The sequence below is a fragment of the Protomyctophum parallelum genome (assembly GCF_964188405.1).
Source record: "Protomyctophum parallelum genome assembly, chromosome: 4".
Lineage (NCBI taxonomy): Eukaryota > Metazoa > Chordata > Actinopteri > Myctophiformes > Myctophidae > Protomyctophum > Protomyctophum parallelum.
Window position 1 is genome coordinate 33,687,927 of NC_139700.1, and position 16,975 is coordinate 33,704,901.

Genomic DNA, 16,975 nt, shown 5'->3' on the forward strand with positions numbered 1-16,975 from the left:
ATCTGCCTATTTTATCATCCCATCCCACTACCAAAATCAGAACAGGGTCGACGTGGTGTCTGGTTGCTATAGAGCGTTGCAGTCCCGCCCCCTTTCAGAACGACGAGTGGCCCAGGAAAGGATTCTCCATTCATTTTCTCCATAGGCTTTTCAAAAAGTATTTATATAAAGACTGTTACGCCACGGACAAAGCCAACTCGGATCGTGACAAATCATGACAATAATTACAATGTTTTGGGCTGATTATAATTAGTAAGAAGAAAAACAAAACAAATAGTGTTGTATCCTGCCTTTATTTTCTTCTTTCAAATTATTTGATCGGCACAAAATATTGTGTTGTCATGATTTGTCACGATCCGAGTTGGCTTTGTCCGCGTCGTAACCGTCTTTATATAAATAAATAATTTTTGAAAAGCCTATGGAGAAAATGAATGGAGAATCATTTCCTGGGCCAATCGTCGTTCTGAAAGGGGGCGGGACTGCAACGCTCTATAGGGCCATGCTTACCGGCACTCCACTTGCCTCCACACTTACACACACTATTCATAATAACTCTGTCAAGCCCTCCCCCTCCCCCCTGGCAGTGGCGCTAGAGAGAGACCGGTCGAGCTTCTAGTTCACCGAATAGGGATGCTGGGGTTCATGTGATTAAGTGGGTTTAACAGCCAAAAGCTTCTAGGAATGACAAGGCCTGCTGGTGAGAAATGAATGACAGATATGGGTGAAGAAGAGAAAGGGAGGAGGAGGCACGGATGATAAACTTCTCTGTGATGCTAATACGCGGAACACAAACAAAGACCAGGTAACTTCACTTCAGATCGGTTGAGCCCTCTCCTGGGTCATTATCTTCGTAATGAACCTGTCTGTTTATAATGCTCCCACTGCCTTTTATCTAGGGCTGTATAAAGAGCACGTCCCTCCTACTGTCTGCCTGTCCTGATAACATCAGACAGTGTCACAGTATCCCTTCATCTCTCAGTTGTCTGCTAGAGCCAAGTGTGTCCGTTTGGCAGAGAGGTATTAATTCACGTCAGTCTTCTATCGCATACACCGGCAGTACACACACGCACGCATGTTTTTCCTGCAGGAAAAAGCTTTGCTTTGCCAGTGCTGGTCAGGGGAGGGAAATTTATTTATACTTATTTTTTTCCCTCAAAATAGAAGAGGGGAGAAGTTGCTTAACAGTTTGACTCCATAAAAGGCTTTACCCTCATTTTAATCAAATATTCTACGCTGCCGAGATTGTTTTATTACCTTTTAGAGCATATGCTGAAGTATTTGCAGCTTTAAACCATGAAAATCCGGCAGAAAATGGTTCTATGGTTTGTTATGATGAGACGAGCCAGCGGCCATGCCAATGCGGAACGAAACCACAGTGCAGAGCAAGTTATAGTCCAAACAAACCCCCCGTTCACTTGCATTGGGCTCAATTTCTCAGAAGCCCTAGCAGCCCAGATGATGACTTGATTTCCGGTTTCGTTATCATAACGTGACGGCCTCGTCATCAGGTCCAGGATAAATCCGCTGTTTATTTTTAATTATTTTAAAACTGCAAATTAACAGTTTGACTGTTTTTTACGATTAACCCGCATTTTAATCAACCCCCCTTCACTGCCGAGATTGTTGTATTACCTTTAGAGCATACGCTGAATTATTTGGGCTTTTAATCCGCGAAAATCCATCAAAAAAAGCTCCCGTGGTTTGTTATGATCTGTGTGTAGCATCCACCATCTTGGTGCACCCGGAAGACGCACACAAGATTGGTTTCAATGAGGCGTTGCAACCAATGCATTTCCATTGGCCTCAATTTCCCAGAAGCCCTAGCAGCCCACAGCATGTGACGATTTCCGGTTTCGTCATCACAGCGAAGCCATCCAGTCTCATACTCCGCGACGAAGACGGATTTTCTTTTGATTCATTACATTACGGCGGATTAAACACATAAAACAAAAGGCGGGTATGTCCGATACGGCAGCGACATTAACCTGGAGTAATCCATTCGCGGCACGGAAACTGTTAACCCATTCTGACCGGGCACCCCTTTTGGTGTTAGCATCATGTTATGCTTTAGCTATTGAAAAATAGCAGATCTACAAGCTCATAGCGCGCCACCGAGTGGCGCGCTACGAGCTTGTAGGTCTGCTATTTTTGAAAAATCGAAGACACTTTTAGAATCTGATCTGAGGTCAGAATGGGTTAATAATGAAACTGTCAGGATGTAATAGACATTTTTAGAATCTGATCTCAGGTCAGAATGGGTTAAACTCATTAAACAAATGTCGGAACACTGGATTAAACAATTAGCGGCCCTCAAACACAAAAACACTAAATCTACTTAATAGGAAAATAATCCCAAAGTCCCTTATAATAAACAGATTTGTGGTTAGAGCCCTGAAACTGGGAGGTCGGGGTTTGATCCCCGACCGGGTCATACCAAAGACTCAATGCCTCCCTGCTTGGCACTCAGCATCAATGGGTTGGATTGGGGGGTGAAATTAACTAATCAAATGATTCCCGAGTGCGGCACGGCTGCGGCTCACTGCTCCAAGAGATGGGTCTAATGCGGAGAACAAATGTCACTGCGGTAATGTGTGTGACAAATCGTACAACTTTGACTTTTGGCTTATTTCTATAGACCTGGTTGCTTGTTTCAACTTTCAACAGAATCTGGCAACACTTCTGGCTTCTAGCTACAGTAGTGGCTCAATGTTATGCTAGGCTTTGCTGCGTTTCTTCTGACTGTCCATGGCATGCTCCCTGACTGGGAGACTGGATGGATCTAACTTTCTGTTAGTATGTCAAACTCAAGACACTACGCTCATATCATTTTCAGTCGCTTTCTTTATGCGACGCAAAAGTGCATGTGTTGCGCTATTGCTGGACCAATGTTAATGCACGTTAATCCGACAGTGGGGACCTGTGTGTGTGGGTGTGTGTGTGTGTGTGTGTGTGTGTGTGTGTTTGTGTCTCACACGTCTCCCCTGGCTCTATAGTCTATAATACATCTCCGTACATGGGTGTTTTACCGGATTCAGCTGTTTTTGTTAAATAACACCATAAAACCACCATTACCATATTCATGTCACGCACCCCCTAGAGACCGTTTGGGAATGCCTGCCATACACAGACAGTGTTGTCTTAAGGATAAGCAGTTGTACTTCTCATTCTCATTCTGAGTAGCAACAGTGGAAGTGGTTTTCATTTATACAAAATACTGTCTCCACCGATACACACGTGGAGATGCCAGGCAGCCGCTTCTTTTCACCTGACAGTGAGCAGTTTCACTGAGAGAGGTACTGAACAAGCACCCTGCACCCAGACCAACCTGTAGGAGTTAGTCGGTAATGCAATGACAGAACACCCTCCCGTGGCCCGAAGGCCCACCCAGATTGACAGCATGCCCCACTGTATGAGATCCATGAAATTCCACCGGGCAGAGTTGCGTTGCGACTGCACCATGGCAGCCACAGCTGGTCATGGCCGCTCTAGAGTCTAGTAGACGATGCTTGTGATTCCATCAGATGCATTTCAGAATTCAGAGTTCAGACATGGCCCAGAAGCGGCGAGCACGCATGCTCTGCTGCGCCCTGTCTATTTCTTCCTGCATGATGCTCATGGAAAGCGGCCAAAAATCATATCGACATCCTCCACTGAAAATAGCCGATCATGTACAAAGTTTCTAACTTAGAATGCATCGCTATGTGACGTGCTCTGAGCTTGTAGATCTGCTATTTTCAGGGAATGTTTGAATGTTTGAATTGGGACACTAGGGTTCAAGTGGTTAAGCCATTTTAAATTAGCTAAAAATGCCAATCTACAACTCGAGGTCACGTGAGCTTCGGGGGGGAAAAAGTCAAATAATGGCTGATGTATCAATAAAACTGTATCTGAAAGGTACCTAAAATCAGACCCGTCTGAAGTGAGTGGTACTGTACTGCAGTGATTCCCAACCTTGACAGAAAGTAACACTAACCCTCCCCCGAAAGCAATATTATAACTACTGGGCTGCAGGCTTCCTATTGTTGCGTCGTTGTTGTTCACACGTCTAACCATTAGACGTGCGATAACAACAACGACGGAACAATAGACTCTAACGACCCTCGGCCATTGAAATGTTAATGCTAAAGAGATGCATCCAGAAGACGCTACATTTTGCTCCCTCCAGAAAGTCACCACCAGAACCCGACAGCAGCACACACAGTGCCGCCGGGTCACCAGCATCTGACGACGGCACAGCCAGCGGCCGAGATTTTTAGGCTATGAAAAGTGTGCCCTGGGACAAAAGGTTGGGAAATACTGTACTGTACTGTACTGTACTGTACTGTACTGTACTGTACTGTACTGTACTGTACTGTACTGTACTGTACTGTACTGTACTGTACTGTACTGTACTGTACTGTACTGTACTGGCACTCCTCCCTGGCCTGTGTGTGTCTGTCTGTGTGGCTGTGCAACAGTGACACTTGGTGGTGAACAAACGCTATAATGCTATTTGCGTGCTCGGACACAGCCAGGGACACGGGGACAGACCGGCCCAGGGACACAGCCACACACATAGCTGTCTACAGGAGTGGCTGCACCACTCAAAAAGGAGAGTATGTCTGACAGCAGGGCACGGGTGTTGCTACTAGGTCACAGGGAGAGCTTACAGGGAACGAGAGGAGCAGGCCAGGCCTTGTCAATCAAGCTGCTGTAACCATAGCAACAGTGTTAATCAGCGTCAAGTTCTTATTGTCACAGATATCTGTGGCCGTGCGTCACCCATCGGCTCCGGGCCTGCTGTTGGCCTCAGGCTCTGGCGAAGGTGTCTGCTATCGTCACACACACTCACAGCCACAACAGTTAATAAAAAAAAATATATATATATATTATAATATATATATAATATTATATATATATTATAATTATAATATATATATATTTATAAAAAATAATATTGCAATTTCCAAAAGGCATTAATTGTGCAAGAGAGGGCTGGTAGCCACATTGATTCTAGTGTTTTAAGAGCATCCCCATTGAACACACCAAAGGTCCGACATGCGGAAATCGACCGTCGCTCCCGACATTGTGTTGGTCCGACATGTGTTGCGCCGTGCTTGCGGTTAGGTTAGTGTTTTGGGTAGGGTGTCGGTCTAATGACAGTCGGACCAATAGTATGTCGGAACTAAAGCCTGTCCCGTACCCTCCAAGAAAGAAGCCACCTGCTTCATTGATCTCAGTATATGCAAATAAACAGTGACTTAAACGTGCTTGAGATAGCCAATCCAACACAGTGAAGTATGTAAACGTTATTTTTGTTGAAGATTGTTGCATTTTAAGTATGTGATAATAATGGCTGTATTTTTATCATTACATTTGAGCTGTACGGTCAGCTCATTTAAAAGTTACCTTATCACCTGGAAATTAGACCTACAATGTTAGGGAAATTATTCAATAGAAAATAGACAATCTAGATATTTCAGGAATGGATGCTATGGTGACACTAAGTTTTAAGTTTAATACATGATATCATGGGAGAAGTACATTAACCACATTATAATGTTGATGGGGTTACTCAGGGGTCTATACCTTTTTTGAAAATAACTGATCTACAAGCTTCGTTGCGAGCTCGTAGATCTATTCTCTTATGACATGCACAGCATAGGAAAGCTAGGGTTAATTTTTAGCGTTGTGTCGCCAGAAGATCAGATCTCCACAAGACCAGTCAGTATGGCTTGTGGTTAGAGTGTCTGCCCTGAAACTGGGAGGTTGGGGTTCGATCCCCGGGCGGGTCATACCAAAGACTGTAAAAATGGGACCCAATGCCTGGGTTGGATTGGGGGGGGTCAATTCAACGAATCAAATGATTCCCGAGCACGGCACGGCTGCAGCTCACCATTCCTTGGCTGCGGCTCACCACTCCAAGAGATGGGTCAAATACGGAGAGCAAATTTCACTGCGGTAACGTATGTGACAAATCATATGACTTTGACTTTGATAGTAGAACAAATTTCACGCCATTATTGTGCCGAAACTGGGTTAGGTGAGATCAGTGGGGCTCCTTCTGGTGTTGTGCCTGACCTGTGTGTGTGTGTGTGTGTGTGTGTGTGTGTGTGTGTGTGTGTGTGTGTGTGTGTGTGTGTGTGTGTGTGTGTGTTGTGTGTCTTTTACGCTATTGAAGTAGTCTTGACGGGTACATGGGTATCCCTGTGTTCACGCATATTTTGAAGACCAGGCCCATTGCAAGTTTCTTTACTCTGTCCTCTAGTCCAGGGGTTCCCAAACTTTTTTGGACCAGGTACCCCTTTTGGGGTAGATATTTTTCCAGGTACACTGGGGAGGCACTGGGGAGGCACTCAGGGGGACACTGGGGAGGCACTGAGGGGACACTGGGGAGGCACTGGGAAGGCACTGAGGGGACACTGGGGAGGCACTGGGAAGGCACTGAGGGGACACTGGGGAGACACTGGGGAGCATGGAGAGGCACTGAGGGGGACACTGGGGAGGCACTGGGGAGGCACTCAGGGGGACACTGGGGAGGCACTGGGGAGGCACTCAGGGGGACACTGGGGAGGCACTCAGGGGGACACTGGGGAGGCACTCAGGGGGACACTGGGGAGGCACTCAGGGGGACACTGGGGAGGCACTCAGGGGGACACTGGGGAGGCACTGAGGGGACACTGGGGAGGCACTGGGAAGGCACTGAGGGGACACTGGGGAGGCACTGGGAAGGCACTGGGAAGGCACTGAGGGGACACTGGGGAGCATGGGGAGGCACTCAGGGGGACACTGGGGAGGCACTCAGGGGGACACTGGGGAGGCACTCAGGGGGACACTGGGGAGGCACTGGGAAGGCACTGAGGGGACACTGGGGAGGCACTGGGAAGGCACTGAGGGGACACTGGGAAGGCACTAGGGAGGCACTGGGAAGGCACTGTGGAGACACTGGGAAGGCACTGGGGAGACACTGGGGAGGCACTCAGGGGGACACTGCAGGGCAGACACTGGGGTGGCACTTGGGGAGGCACTGGGGAGGTACTGGACATTTCATATCACACACACACCATGATTCACTCACCCTCAATTTTTTTTTGAGGGGGCTTGGGTACCCCCTGGCTATGCGTCGCGTACCCCTAGGGGTCCGCGGACCCCACTTTGGGAACCGCTGCTCTAGTCTACCCTGAGCCATCCCACCCTAGCATAATGAGCAGGGGGTAGGTGAGTTCTGGCTGTAAGGCCTAGTAGTAACCTTACCAGTTTGTTTTGAGAGGTCTGCGCTTTTGTTTTTAATGCCTTTTGGTGCATGCATTGTCGAAATGATATTGGATGAGTGCTGCCGCTAGTGTCCTCAGTGTGTTCCAACTTCCTACTGACCGCAGAGGAGATCCTGAATAGAAAACGAATTCTACCACAGTCTGGACCCACACAGGAAGACGAAGACCTCCTGGTGAACCCCCGACATTATTGAGGCTGCCATTTAGAAAGAAATATGAATGAATGTGAGGGGTTAAGAAAGAGGGAGTGTGTTAATGTTTTGTGTTTGTCTGTGTAAAAAAATATATATAAATCACAAAAAAGAGAGCAAGAAAGTGAGACAAAGAGAGAGTGAACAAGTGCAATTGTTGGCATGACTGGAGGGTGAGCTCAGCCTTGCTTTTCTAAAGAGCAGCCTTCTCACCCTGGCCAAGACAATGAGGACATGAGTGAAGGAGCTGGCTCCATTTTGGGAGGCTTGTATAAAGGCCACCATTGTGTGCAGCAGAAAGTGAGTTTCCTGTATTAAAGAAATTAAGACAAAAAATGTCGAGGAGGCCTTAGCGTGCTGGGTAGAGCTGACCTGTGCACGGCAGCAATCAGGCATGATTTCCCCCATACCGAGGGGCAGGTGAGGCTTAAAGGAAAGATTGACTCTTGAACAGCGAGGTGCAACACAAGCCATCAAGGCTGTTCTTTCCTCTTCCATTGCTCTTTCTGTGCCTCCTTCTGTTCTCTTCTCACCTTGCCTTTCACACTTGTCCTCTGTGTCACTAGGATTGACGTGTAGTCGTGTACGGCTGCTACGGCAGTGTTCGATTTGCAATGAAACAAGACATTTTACCACAACATTAGCCAGTGTCAACATATATTGATATTTAAAGGTGTTTAGCCCATTATCTACAAGCCACGAATAACTTTTATTGAAGAGTATCTAATAGGTAAGACCCTACCGTCTAATTGTCATGTTATTCACCCTTTTGATTATGTTCTGGCGATCTGAATATGTTATTTCTTGTTTTCAGTACAGCTCCATCCTATTACACGCACAATCCCCCATCTGTGTGTGTGTATATATATGTATATGTATGTATATGTATATGTATATGTATATGTATATGTATATGTATATACATATGTATATGTGTATATATATATATATATATATATATATATATATATATATATAGCGCTATGTTTGTATCACTGTGCTTTCCCAAGAGAACTACTTCATCAGTATGACTATGACCACTGACCTGAGTGTGGTCATGTAAACGTATATTTTACTATATGAAGTGCCTTGGATGCCATTTGCCTCAATATCCTGATTGATCTGGAAGTCCTTGACAGTGTTGGAGGTGATGATGATGATGATAATGATGATGGTGGCAGATTGGTCCACTAAGCTGAAATGGGACAGTTCCAGGGATGATGAGACCACAGCTAACCTGGCTTCCTGTGCTGCAGGGTGTGCGTGTGCGCTTACTCTCATCAGCCATACTGATGCCCCTTGTCCATTGTTAATAGCATACTGTCCGCTCAGGGCTACAACGGAAGAGGACAACTATGTGGGCTAAAGATGCCCACGGGCATCACATAACATCAACATCCATAGGGTGCCAGCTCCCTCCCCGTTCTCCCCTGCTATCTCCTGCTTTCTGTCCCTGTGAGGCAGGCCGACCAGGAAATTGGAGTTCTAGCATTCAGCTGAAGCTTGATGGGGGAGTTGTGATGCGTCGCGGCCGCTGGTTCGTAAAGGGATGGGGGAAAAGCGGTGGGGGGTAGTTGTGGATGAACAAGCACCATGGGGGGTTGGAGTTGGGTACGACCTCGAGTCTATAGGGCGTTTGATGAAGGGAGATCCAAAATCTCCATGTTGTTTGCCGCCTTGCGGTGCATCAGCACAGGGGGGGAAGCAGCGGGGGACCCACCTTCCAACATCACCTCCCACCACCCCTTCGTGGCTGTTTCCCAATGGAGCTCAGAGCTCAGATCCCCTCCCCCCAGGTTAGCATGGTTCGCGTTGGGGATATGGGATCATGTCCAGGGTTGCCAAGTCCGCTTATTTCCCGCAACTTAAGGCGTGTTTTTTTCCCGGGTTGCATTGTTTTGGGCTTGTTTTAAAAATAAATGTGGTGCCTTGTTTTTGAAAACAAGCCAACATTTCTTTGATATAAATACCCATAGGTTTTGGGGGAGTGTGAATCACATTGAATGACATAATTGGTCTGGTTGTCTAAAGTATGTGTGTAATAGTATAATAAATGACCAAAACATTCATTATTAGACATACAAGAATTGATAATGATAAATGCATCAAGTCTTTTTTTATTCAGATTATATGGCCATATTATTGTGCTTGTTTTAGCTTGTTTTTCGAGGGGAGATTTGGCGTATTTCTCTCGCAAGAGTAGGCTTGTTTTTGGACGTGGGTTGGCTTATTTCTCTCACAATAGTTGGCAACACTGATCATGTCCAAAGCTCCACACACCAAGACCTAAAGCCAGGGGATTGGGCATATGGGAGACTAGTACACCACCCATAAAGCTTCTCCTTTTAACCTCCGATGCTGCCATAATGTTTCCATTTTCTACAGAGCACATTATGGGAATGTATAGTATTATGTACACAGTCAGAGTTGTATATAAGCTCATAATCCCTGTCATCTACGTATGATAAAGGATATGCAATGTACATGTATTTGCTTCCAAACATGACGTAACAGAATTTACTGTAAATATTTATTTTGCTGTAAATAATATAATTGTCTTTAGTGTTGTTGATATGTAATATATTCTTGATTAAGGGATCACAATGAGAACATGATCTAAATATCTCAAATAGGAGACTTAGGAGACCATGTGACGTCCAACCACCACAATTGTGCTAGTTATACTGTATTAATTTACAGTTGTCCCGATCGAATCGGGTGATCGGAAATCGGGCCGATTTTAAAATGATCGGCATCGGATCAGGAGCCAAAAAACATGATCGGGATCCCTAGTATCAATATTATATCCATATCATGATATTAGACTGGATATTGTCTGTGATTTGGGATATTGTACTATTGTGATATGGCTTAAACGTGTTCTATAAAATATAAATATCGGATCGTGAAAAATCGGTATCGGCAGATGCTCAAAATCAGATAATCGGAATCGGATCGGGAGCAAAACAAGACGTGATCGGGACATCCCTAGATACCAGTATTGGAAAAGTTGCCAATACTGCGTAACATTCTTTCGGTGTCTCTTACGCTATAGTCTATGCACCGATGTGGTACTATGTAATTTATCACTTGATTCTCATTTATGCAAACAATGCTTGTTTATTTTGAATGTTTGTAGATATTTGTAGATTTAATTATTTATTACACTGATACTATCGGTCGGATCCGTACTGGGTATTGACCGATATGCAAGTTCAGGTATTGCTATTGCTCTACTCTACAGATGCGTTAAAATGTTTCATTCACTAAATAATTATGCATTAGCCTGGGCCGTGGCTCAGCGGTCCAGGCCCTTGGCCAGTAGGCCCGAGTCTGGCAGTGTGCCGCGGGTTCGACTCCCGATCCCGACGGCCTTTACTGCATGTCACTCCCCCATCTCTCTCCCCCATTTCCTGTCAGCCTACTGTAAAAAAATAAATTATGCATTACAGCTTTAACCCATATTGGGCAGGAACCCCTTTTGGTGTTTTAAGCATTATGTTATACTTTAGCTATTGAAAAATAGCAGCTCTACAAGCTCATAGCGCGGTATGAGCTTGTAGGTCTGCTATTTTTGAAATATCGTGAAAATGTGGCGCAAATCTTTGAATATATATTCTTTCAGAGCGAACGTTTTTAACTCAAATCTTTGCTTCTGGGGGTCCCTGGAACAATATATTTTCAGATGGGGTCGGCGGCCAATTACATATAATCTTGGGGGTCCTCGACATGAAAATGTTTGAGAAACATGAGGTTTTCAGAAAACTGTCAGGATTTAGAAGATATTTTTTTATTTTGACGTCGGGTCTAAATGGGTTCACTGATTCACTTTAGTGGTTCCCAAACCTTTTAGCTCAAGACCCAAAAGAGAATTTGGATGTTTGCCCGGGACCCAAACTAGTGAAAATACAACCAGCTCACAGCACGTTGCTTCGCGCCACGTTGTGAGCTTGTGGATGTTTTTTCTTTTATCTTTTTTTTTTTTTTAAGTAGGAAACAGAGACAATTAGATTTTTTCTTTACTTGTGACCCATACAAATTTGTCTGTGACCCACATGGGTCCCGCCCCACTTTTTGGGAAACAGTGCACTTGAGAATGCAAGGTCATAGAGGGTTGTTCAGTTGAACTGTATTGTCCATAACTGGAACCTCAACATACTTGTGGCTGAACTGACTTGACTTGCAACTGTTTCAACTGCTGAGTTATAGCACTGTCTTATCCCAGTACTGTGAATAACTAGATTGACTCACTGTCTTTGATCATTGATTTCCTGATGACTAACTTATAGTAGAATGTAGCCGAGGAAACACAACATACTGTTTAGCTCAAGAGTCTATGAGTAATGCTTGCTTAACTACATTTGGCATAGGTTTTTGGTTCTTCCTGCTATTGTCCTGACTCGCTGTAGTCTTATGTCATGGACGTGTACGGCTGGCTGCAGTTCAGTTTATAAGATATGACGAGGAGACGAACGCTGCCCGTGGAGAGCCGTTGACAGGCAGCTCTAGCCCTCGGGGACTGTACAAGTCATGTGGCTTTATGCTTCGCTCTTACTCACACTGAGAGAGACAGTCAGGCACATGTCCATGTCTGCACTAGCAGTGGAGTGAAGATGGCTCCATTGAGGTTCGCCGGGAGAGTAGTGCTGCTAGGCAATATTGGCAAAAAAACCACTCGTATATCACTCACTCACTCACTCACTCACTCACTCACTCACTCATTCGCTCTCTCTCTTCCCTTTTCTCTGTGATGGAATGGAATGTGTGTTGTGAACTGGATGTTGTCCGAGCTAGTCCTGTTCCATTCAGCCACAAATCCCCTGGTTTAGGATTTGCTTTTACAGTCTGATGTGTTCAGGACCATACTCCCAAACCCACGGGTAGCAATCTCTCCCCAGCTTGTCCCATCTTCCCAGAAGAAGGCTAACAGCTCCCGCATTATCTGAGTCACAATTGGCATCGGTGAGCTGATCTTTGCTCGTCGCCACTTCTTTGCCTTGTGAACTAACCATGTCTGCTCCACACATACACCTGCGTCTTGATGTGCGATTAGGAAATGCAGCCCGAGGCGGTCGGTTGAGGTGTACTCTTTCATATTTCCTTCCAATGAAAGTTGTTTTGACTACCCATTAATTCAGCTACATGTCATTGCCTGCAAAGTTCCATGTATGATTGTTTTCACTAGGACGGGAATTGTCTGGGAAACGCACTTATAGGACGGGTGGCAAGTGACAAAACTGTGATATAATATACATACACTAAGCTGTGTGACGCTGTAAGATATTTTCACACTGGGGTCTTATCAATAGAGGTTCCTGTGTGTTTTCTGTACATTTATTTCATCATTATTAGTATTTCTCTTTTAACCCCATTCCTCTGTATCCATCCACAGGCCTCCCCTTCCCGAGAGCTCCATGGAAAAGATGAAGAGGTTCAAGCGGCGTCTCTCGCAGACGCTAAGGGGAAGCCACACCATCGATGAGTCGCTCTCTGAGCTGGCTGAACAGATGACCATCGAGGAGAACGGCCTGAAGGACAGCGGTGAGTGAGCGACTTGTGATCTCACCTGTCACCGCAAGTGTAAGGATTAATATAAAAAAGTGTTGCACATAAATGGGCCTCCTGGTGGTGCTCGAAAAGGCAGAATTGAAAAATGCAGGCCAGATTTTCTTCCTTGGGCTGTAGGAAACTGAGCACTTTGGAAGCCAAACTCAGCCAATCAGGATGGAATCTGAAAAATCTGAAAGACCCGTTTTGTTGAATGGCTATAGACAAATTCACAGAGGCTTGCCTGGGTGCGGCCATTACTGAGGTGTACCATTAGGTGCAGCAGCACTGATTAGCTACACCTGGACTACGGATCACCTGCTCCATGGATTACACCTCAGGGCACCCCTCTGTGAATTTGTCTATAGAGAGACTGTGTACCAATTTGCGTTTGGACAAAATCTGTAGGTGTACTGTCAAAAATAAGTTTAGCAAAAAGCGGCCTCCTTGTGGCGCTATAACAGGCCAATGTGAAAACTTTGGGGCAGAGGTTCATCTCTGGCATCCAGGGTGCCGGAGGTCCACAGACGGACGGACGGACATATGGAAGGACACACGGATGGAGTGCAAAACCTACTCCCCCTGCCTTCGGCCTGGTGGAGACAATTATGATGTTTCATTCAATTCAATTCAATTCAATTCAATACACACACACACCCACACACAGCACAATTCCCTTCCCATGCATATGGCACAGTTCGTTACATCACTCAGTGGGAGGCATTAGAAATCTAACCTACTAAGGCTTCAGAACAAAGCTAGAGTTGCGTGGCAGCTTATCTTTTCTTCGCCTATATTCAGCAGATCTGCGGGTGCGAGGGAGCGATCGTGCCTCGGTACTCTTCAGTGTTGCCATGGTGTTTGTGGTTCTGGAAACATTCCATGACATCGCCTCAGCAACTTGGAGTTGGAGGACTTTGTGGAACCAGACGTCTTGATGCATTTGTCTCTCTGTCTGTCTGTCTGTCTCTCTCTCTCTCTCTCTCTCTCTGTCTCTGTCTCTGTCTCTGTCTCTGTCTCTGTCTCTGTCTCTGTCTCTGTCTCTCTCTCTCTCTCTCTCTCTCTCTCTCTCTCTCTCTCCCACCTCTCTCTCTGTGCTCTCCCCCTTCCTTTCACACAGAGCCCCAGCCTCTTTCAAACCATGCTCCAGCTTGTTGTTCCTCTCCCAGATTTTTCCAAAGGACAACGCTTTGTTTGGTTTTTTTCCCTTCTCCTCCAGCCAATCGGCTCATCCAAGTTTTAGTTTTTTCTCCCCTCCCTCACAACGTACTTCCTGTGAGAACTAACTGGGGTTTGTAAAAAGCTTTTTATCTGGTGATTAACGCCAGGTCTGGCCAGAGTGTTCTGTGCTTGGTGCGAGAGGACAGAGAAGCATAGTGTGCATGTGTGTCTGTGTGTGCATAGAGGAGATTTCAGCAGTCATTGTCTCCACCAGGCCGAAGGCATGGGGGGAGAGTATGTTTTGCACTCCGTCCGTCCGTCCGTGTGTCCGTCCGTGTGTCCGTGAGCAGCTAATCTCGGCCACCGTTAAACGGTCGATGCCAAATTTTGCACACACACTCCCTGGATGCCAACGATGAACCTCTGCCCCAAACTTTCCAGAACGGCCTGTTATAGCGCCACCAGGAGGCCGCTTTGTGCAAAACAAGTTTTTGCACAGTACACCTACAGATTTTGTCCAAACATCGCGCAAATTGGTACATAGTCTCTCTAGAGCCATTCAACGAAACCGGTCTTTCAGATTTCTCAGACTCCATCCTGATTGGTTAAGATTGGCTTCCAAAGTTCACAGGAGTGCTCAGTTTCAAACAAAATGCTGCAAATCATGAACACATCGCGTGATTTCCGTGAAATTGTGCACGCACATTCCCACTAGGCCGAGGACGAAATGCCACATGAACAATTTCAACTCAGCCTCAAGGTGGCGCTATAACTGGCCGAAAAGTGTTTTTACCTCTAACTGCACGGATCTGTGGATAATTTACTTTTGTTGCCCTTTTATCCAACCACCAGATGAAGTCAAGCTGCAATGTGCTACATTCCTATCATGGTGGAGACCTGTGCCCAGAAGGGCACTTTTTCTAGTTGTCACTGTGTGTGTGTGTGTGTGTGTGTGTGTGTGTGTGTGTGTGTGTGTGTGTGTGTGTGTGTGTGTGTGTGTGTGTGTGTGTGTGTGTGTGTGTGTGTGTGTGTGTGTGTGTGTGTGTGTGTGTGTGTGTAACAGTAAATGGGGAGAGAGAGGAGGCAAACTGGATGAGATGGGATCTGAACTCGGCGATTGTGGATGCATTTTGGTCCAAATCTGATTATGTAACAAAAGACGTTTCTCATTCTGCTTGATAATGTTGGAAAGATTTTCATATTTTACTTGGTTAGTTGATGGCCCATCAAGCAACTGGACAGAAAGTTGCCAGGTTGCCAGACAATTGCAACATAGACATAGTAGCCATATTTACCTCTTTCTGATTATTTTATCACAATTAATCATATAGGCATTTTGTTTGTGTCTGGTACTCTGGTTGTACTAAAAACAAACAAAAAAAACATAAAAAGACAGGGTTGCTTTTTTGATCTGCTTTTGTGATTTGATTAACTTCCCAGTGGTGTTGAATCAGTCCTGTCCTGTGTGTCCATGGTGACCCACGTGTGTAGTCACACTTTCACAGTGAAAGTGTGTGGTCATAGTTGGATAGCAGGGCCGTGCAGAGAGTGTTAGAGAGGCAGGGGCTGAAATCCTGTAAGAAGGCACTTTTGATTGTGTGTGTTTTAGTTTTTTTTTGTATTTGTCACTCTGTTTTTATTTCTCAATTTACTTCTATATTTGTAAAAAACAAAAAATGAATAAACAGAACATTATAAAAAAAGAAAAAGAAGGCACTTTTGGACCAAAATAGCAGATCTACAAGCTCACAACGTGTCACACTGCCGCGTTGAGAGCTTGTAGATCAGCTATTTTCGGGGCGCAACCCAGTGCTAGATGGTGTACAACATTGGACTTCTAAACAAATTTGTGTTCAAGTTCAGGAGACTTTGGGAAAAAAAGCAATTCTCCTGAATGCTGACTTCGGGTATGGAATTGAAAGGAGTGTGCCATTTGCATTTCTTTCAACATGTAGTACATGCTACATTTGTGGTCTGGAAAGGGCAGTTGTTTTACAGAGAGGGCAGGGGCTGAAGCCCCCTTTAATGTCTATGTGTGCACGTCCCTGTTGGATAGACCTTTTGATCCTGCGTATCACAGAAGAACAACCATAGGTGACACTGACACAGGACGGATAGAAGTAAAGAGCTTCATCTAAGCTTCAAAAGTAAAATGAATAATTAAGAAGCAAATACTTCTAACCTACATGGAGTTAAAAATAAGGTACAAAAAACCCCCAAAAGGAGGTCAGGTTGCCTCCATAAATCTGCATTATTTAACATTTAGCATGTTTCTTGATCTCCATTTTAGAACGAGGCAACGAGCATTAAATTCAGCTGAAAGAATTCGAGTTGAAAGTACTTTTGTTAGTTTGTGGTTGTTATTGGCAACCCGCGCCCACTCTATCTGTTTCTTTCAATCGCCTTTATCTCCAATTCCTTGTCCCAGATGGCATTTCTGGTCAAAACAAGGTTTATTCCACGGCCCTTTAGCCCATAGCCGACGCTGTGATCCTCTCGATGAGGCTTTCTCATTGCCGATCGCGAGACCGGAAGTGGATGAGACAACACACACAGTCGTAGTAACTTTTGTAACATCCGGTTGCAGGTTTTGGCTCTTCAAAATAAGGGTTAAACGGGGGGAAATCCTGGCAATACGAGGTGAAATAATTAATTAAACCTGGTGGATAAAGAGATCTAAACAAACATTAAAAATCCATAGACTTGGTTGCCACATGATGTAATCTCGGAAAGCCATGCATTGTAGGGGCCAACGCCTCTCAAACCCCATACTTAGTTGGCCGGGGTAGTAGGGTCTATACTTGGTCCCCTTATGTTTCCCCT

At 45.3% G+C, this 16,975-nt stretch overlaps 1 protein-coding gene across 1 annotated transcript in view; it reads left to right on the top strand.

The window, feature by feature from the left end:
* The window catches only part of LOC310858104 (cyclin-dependent kinase 17-like), a 36,926-nt gene that overhangs the window by 7,120 nt on the left and 12,831 nt on the right, over positions 1 to 16,975 (top strand). The window contains exon 2 of the mRNA XM_083764161.1: positions 12,837 to 12,985. Within this exon, the coding sequence (XP_083620287.1) occupies positions 12,859 to 12,985 (127 nt within the window). The 5' untranslated portion in view covers positions 12,837 to 12,858. The remainder of the gene's footprint in view (positions 1 to 12,836; positions 12,986 to 16,975) is intronic.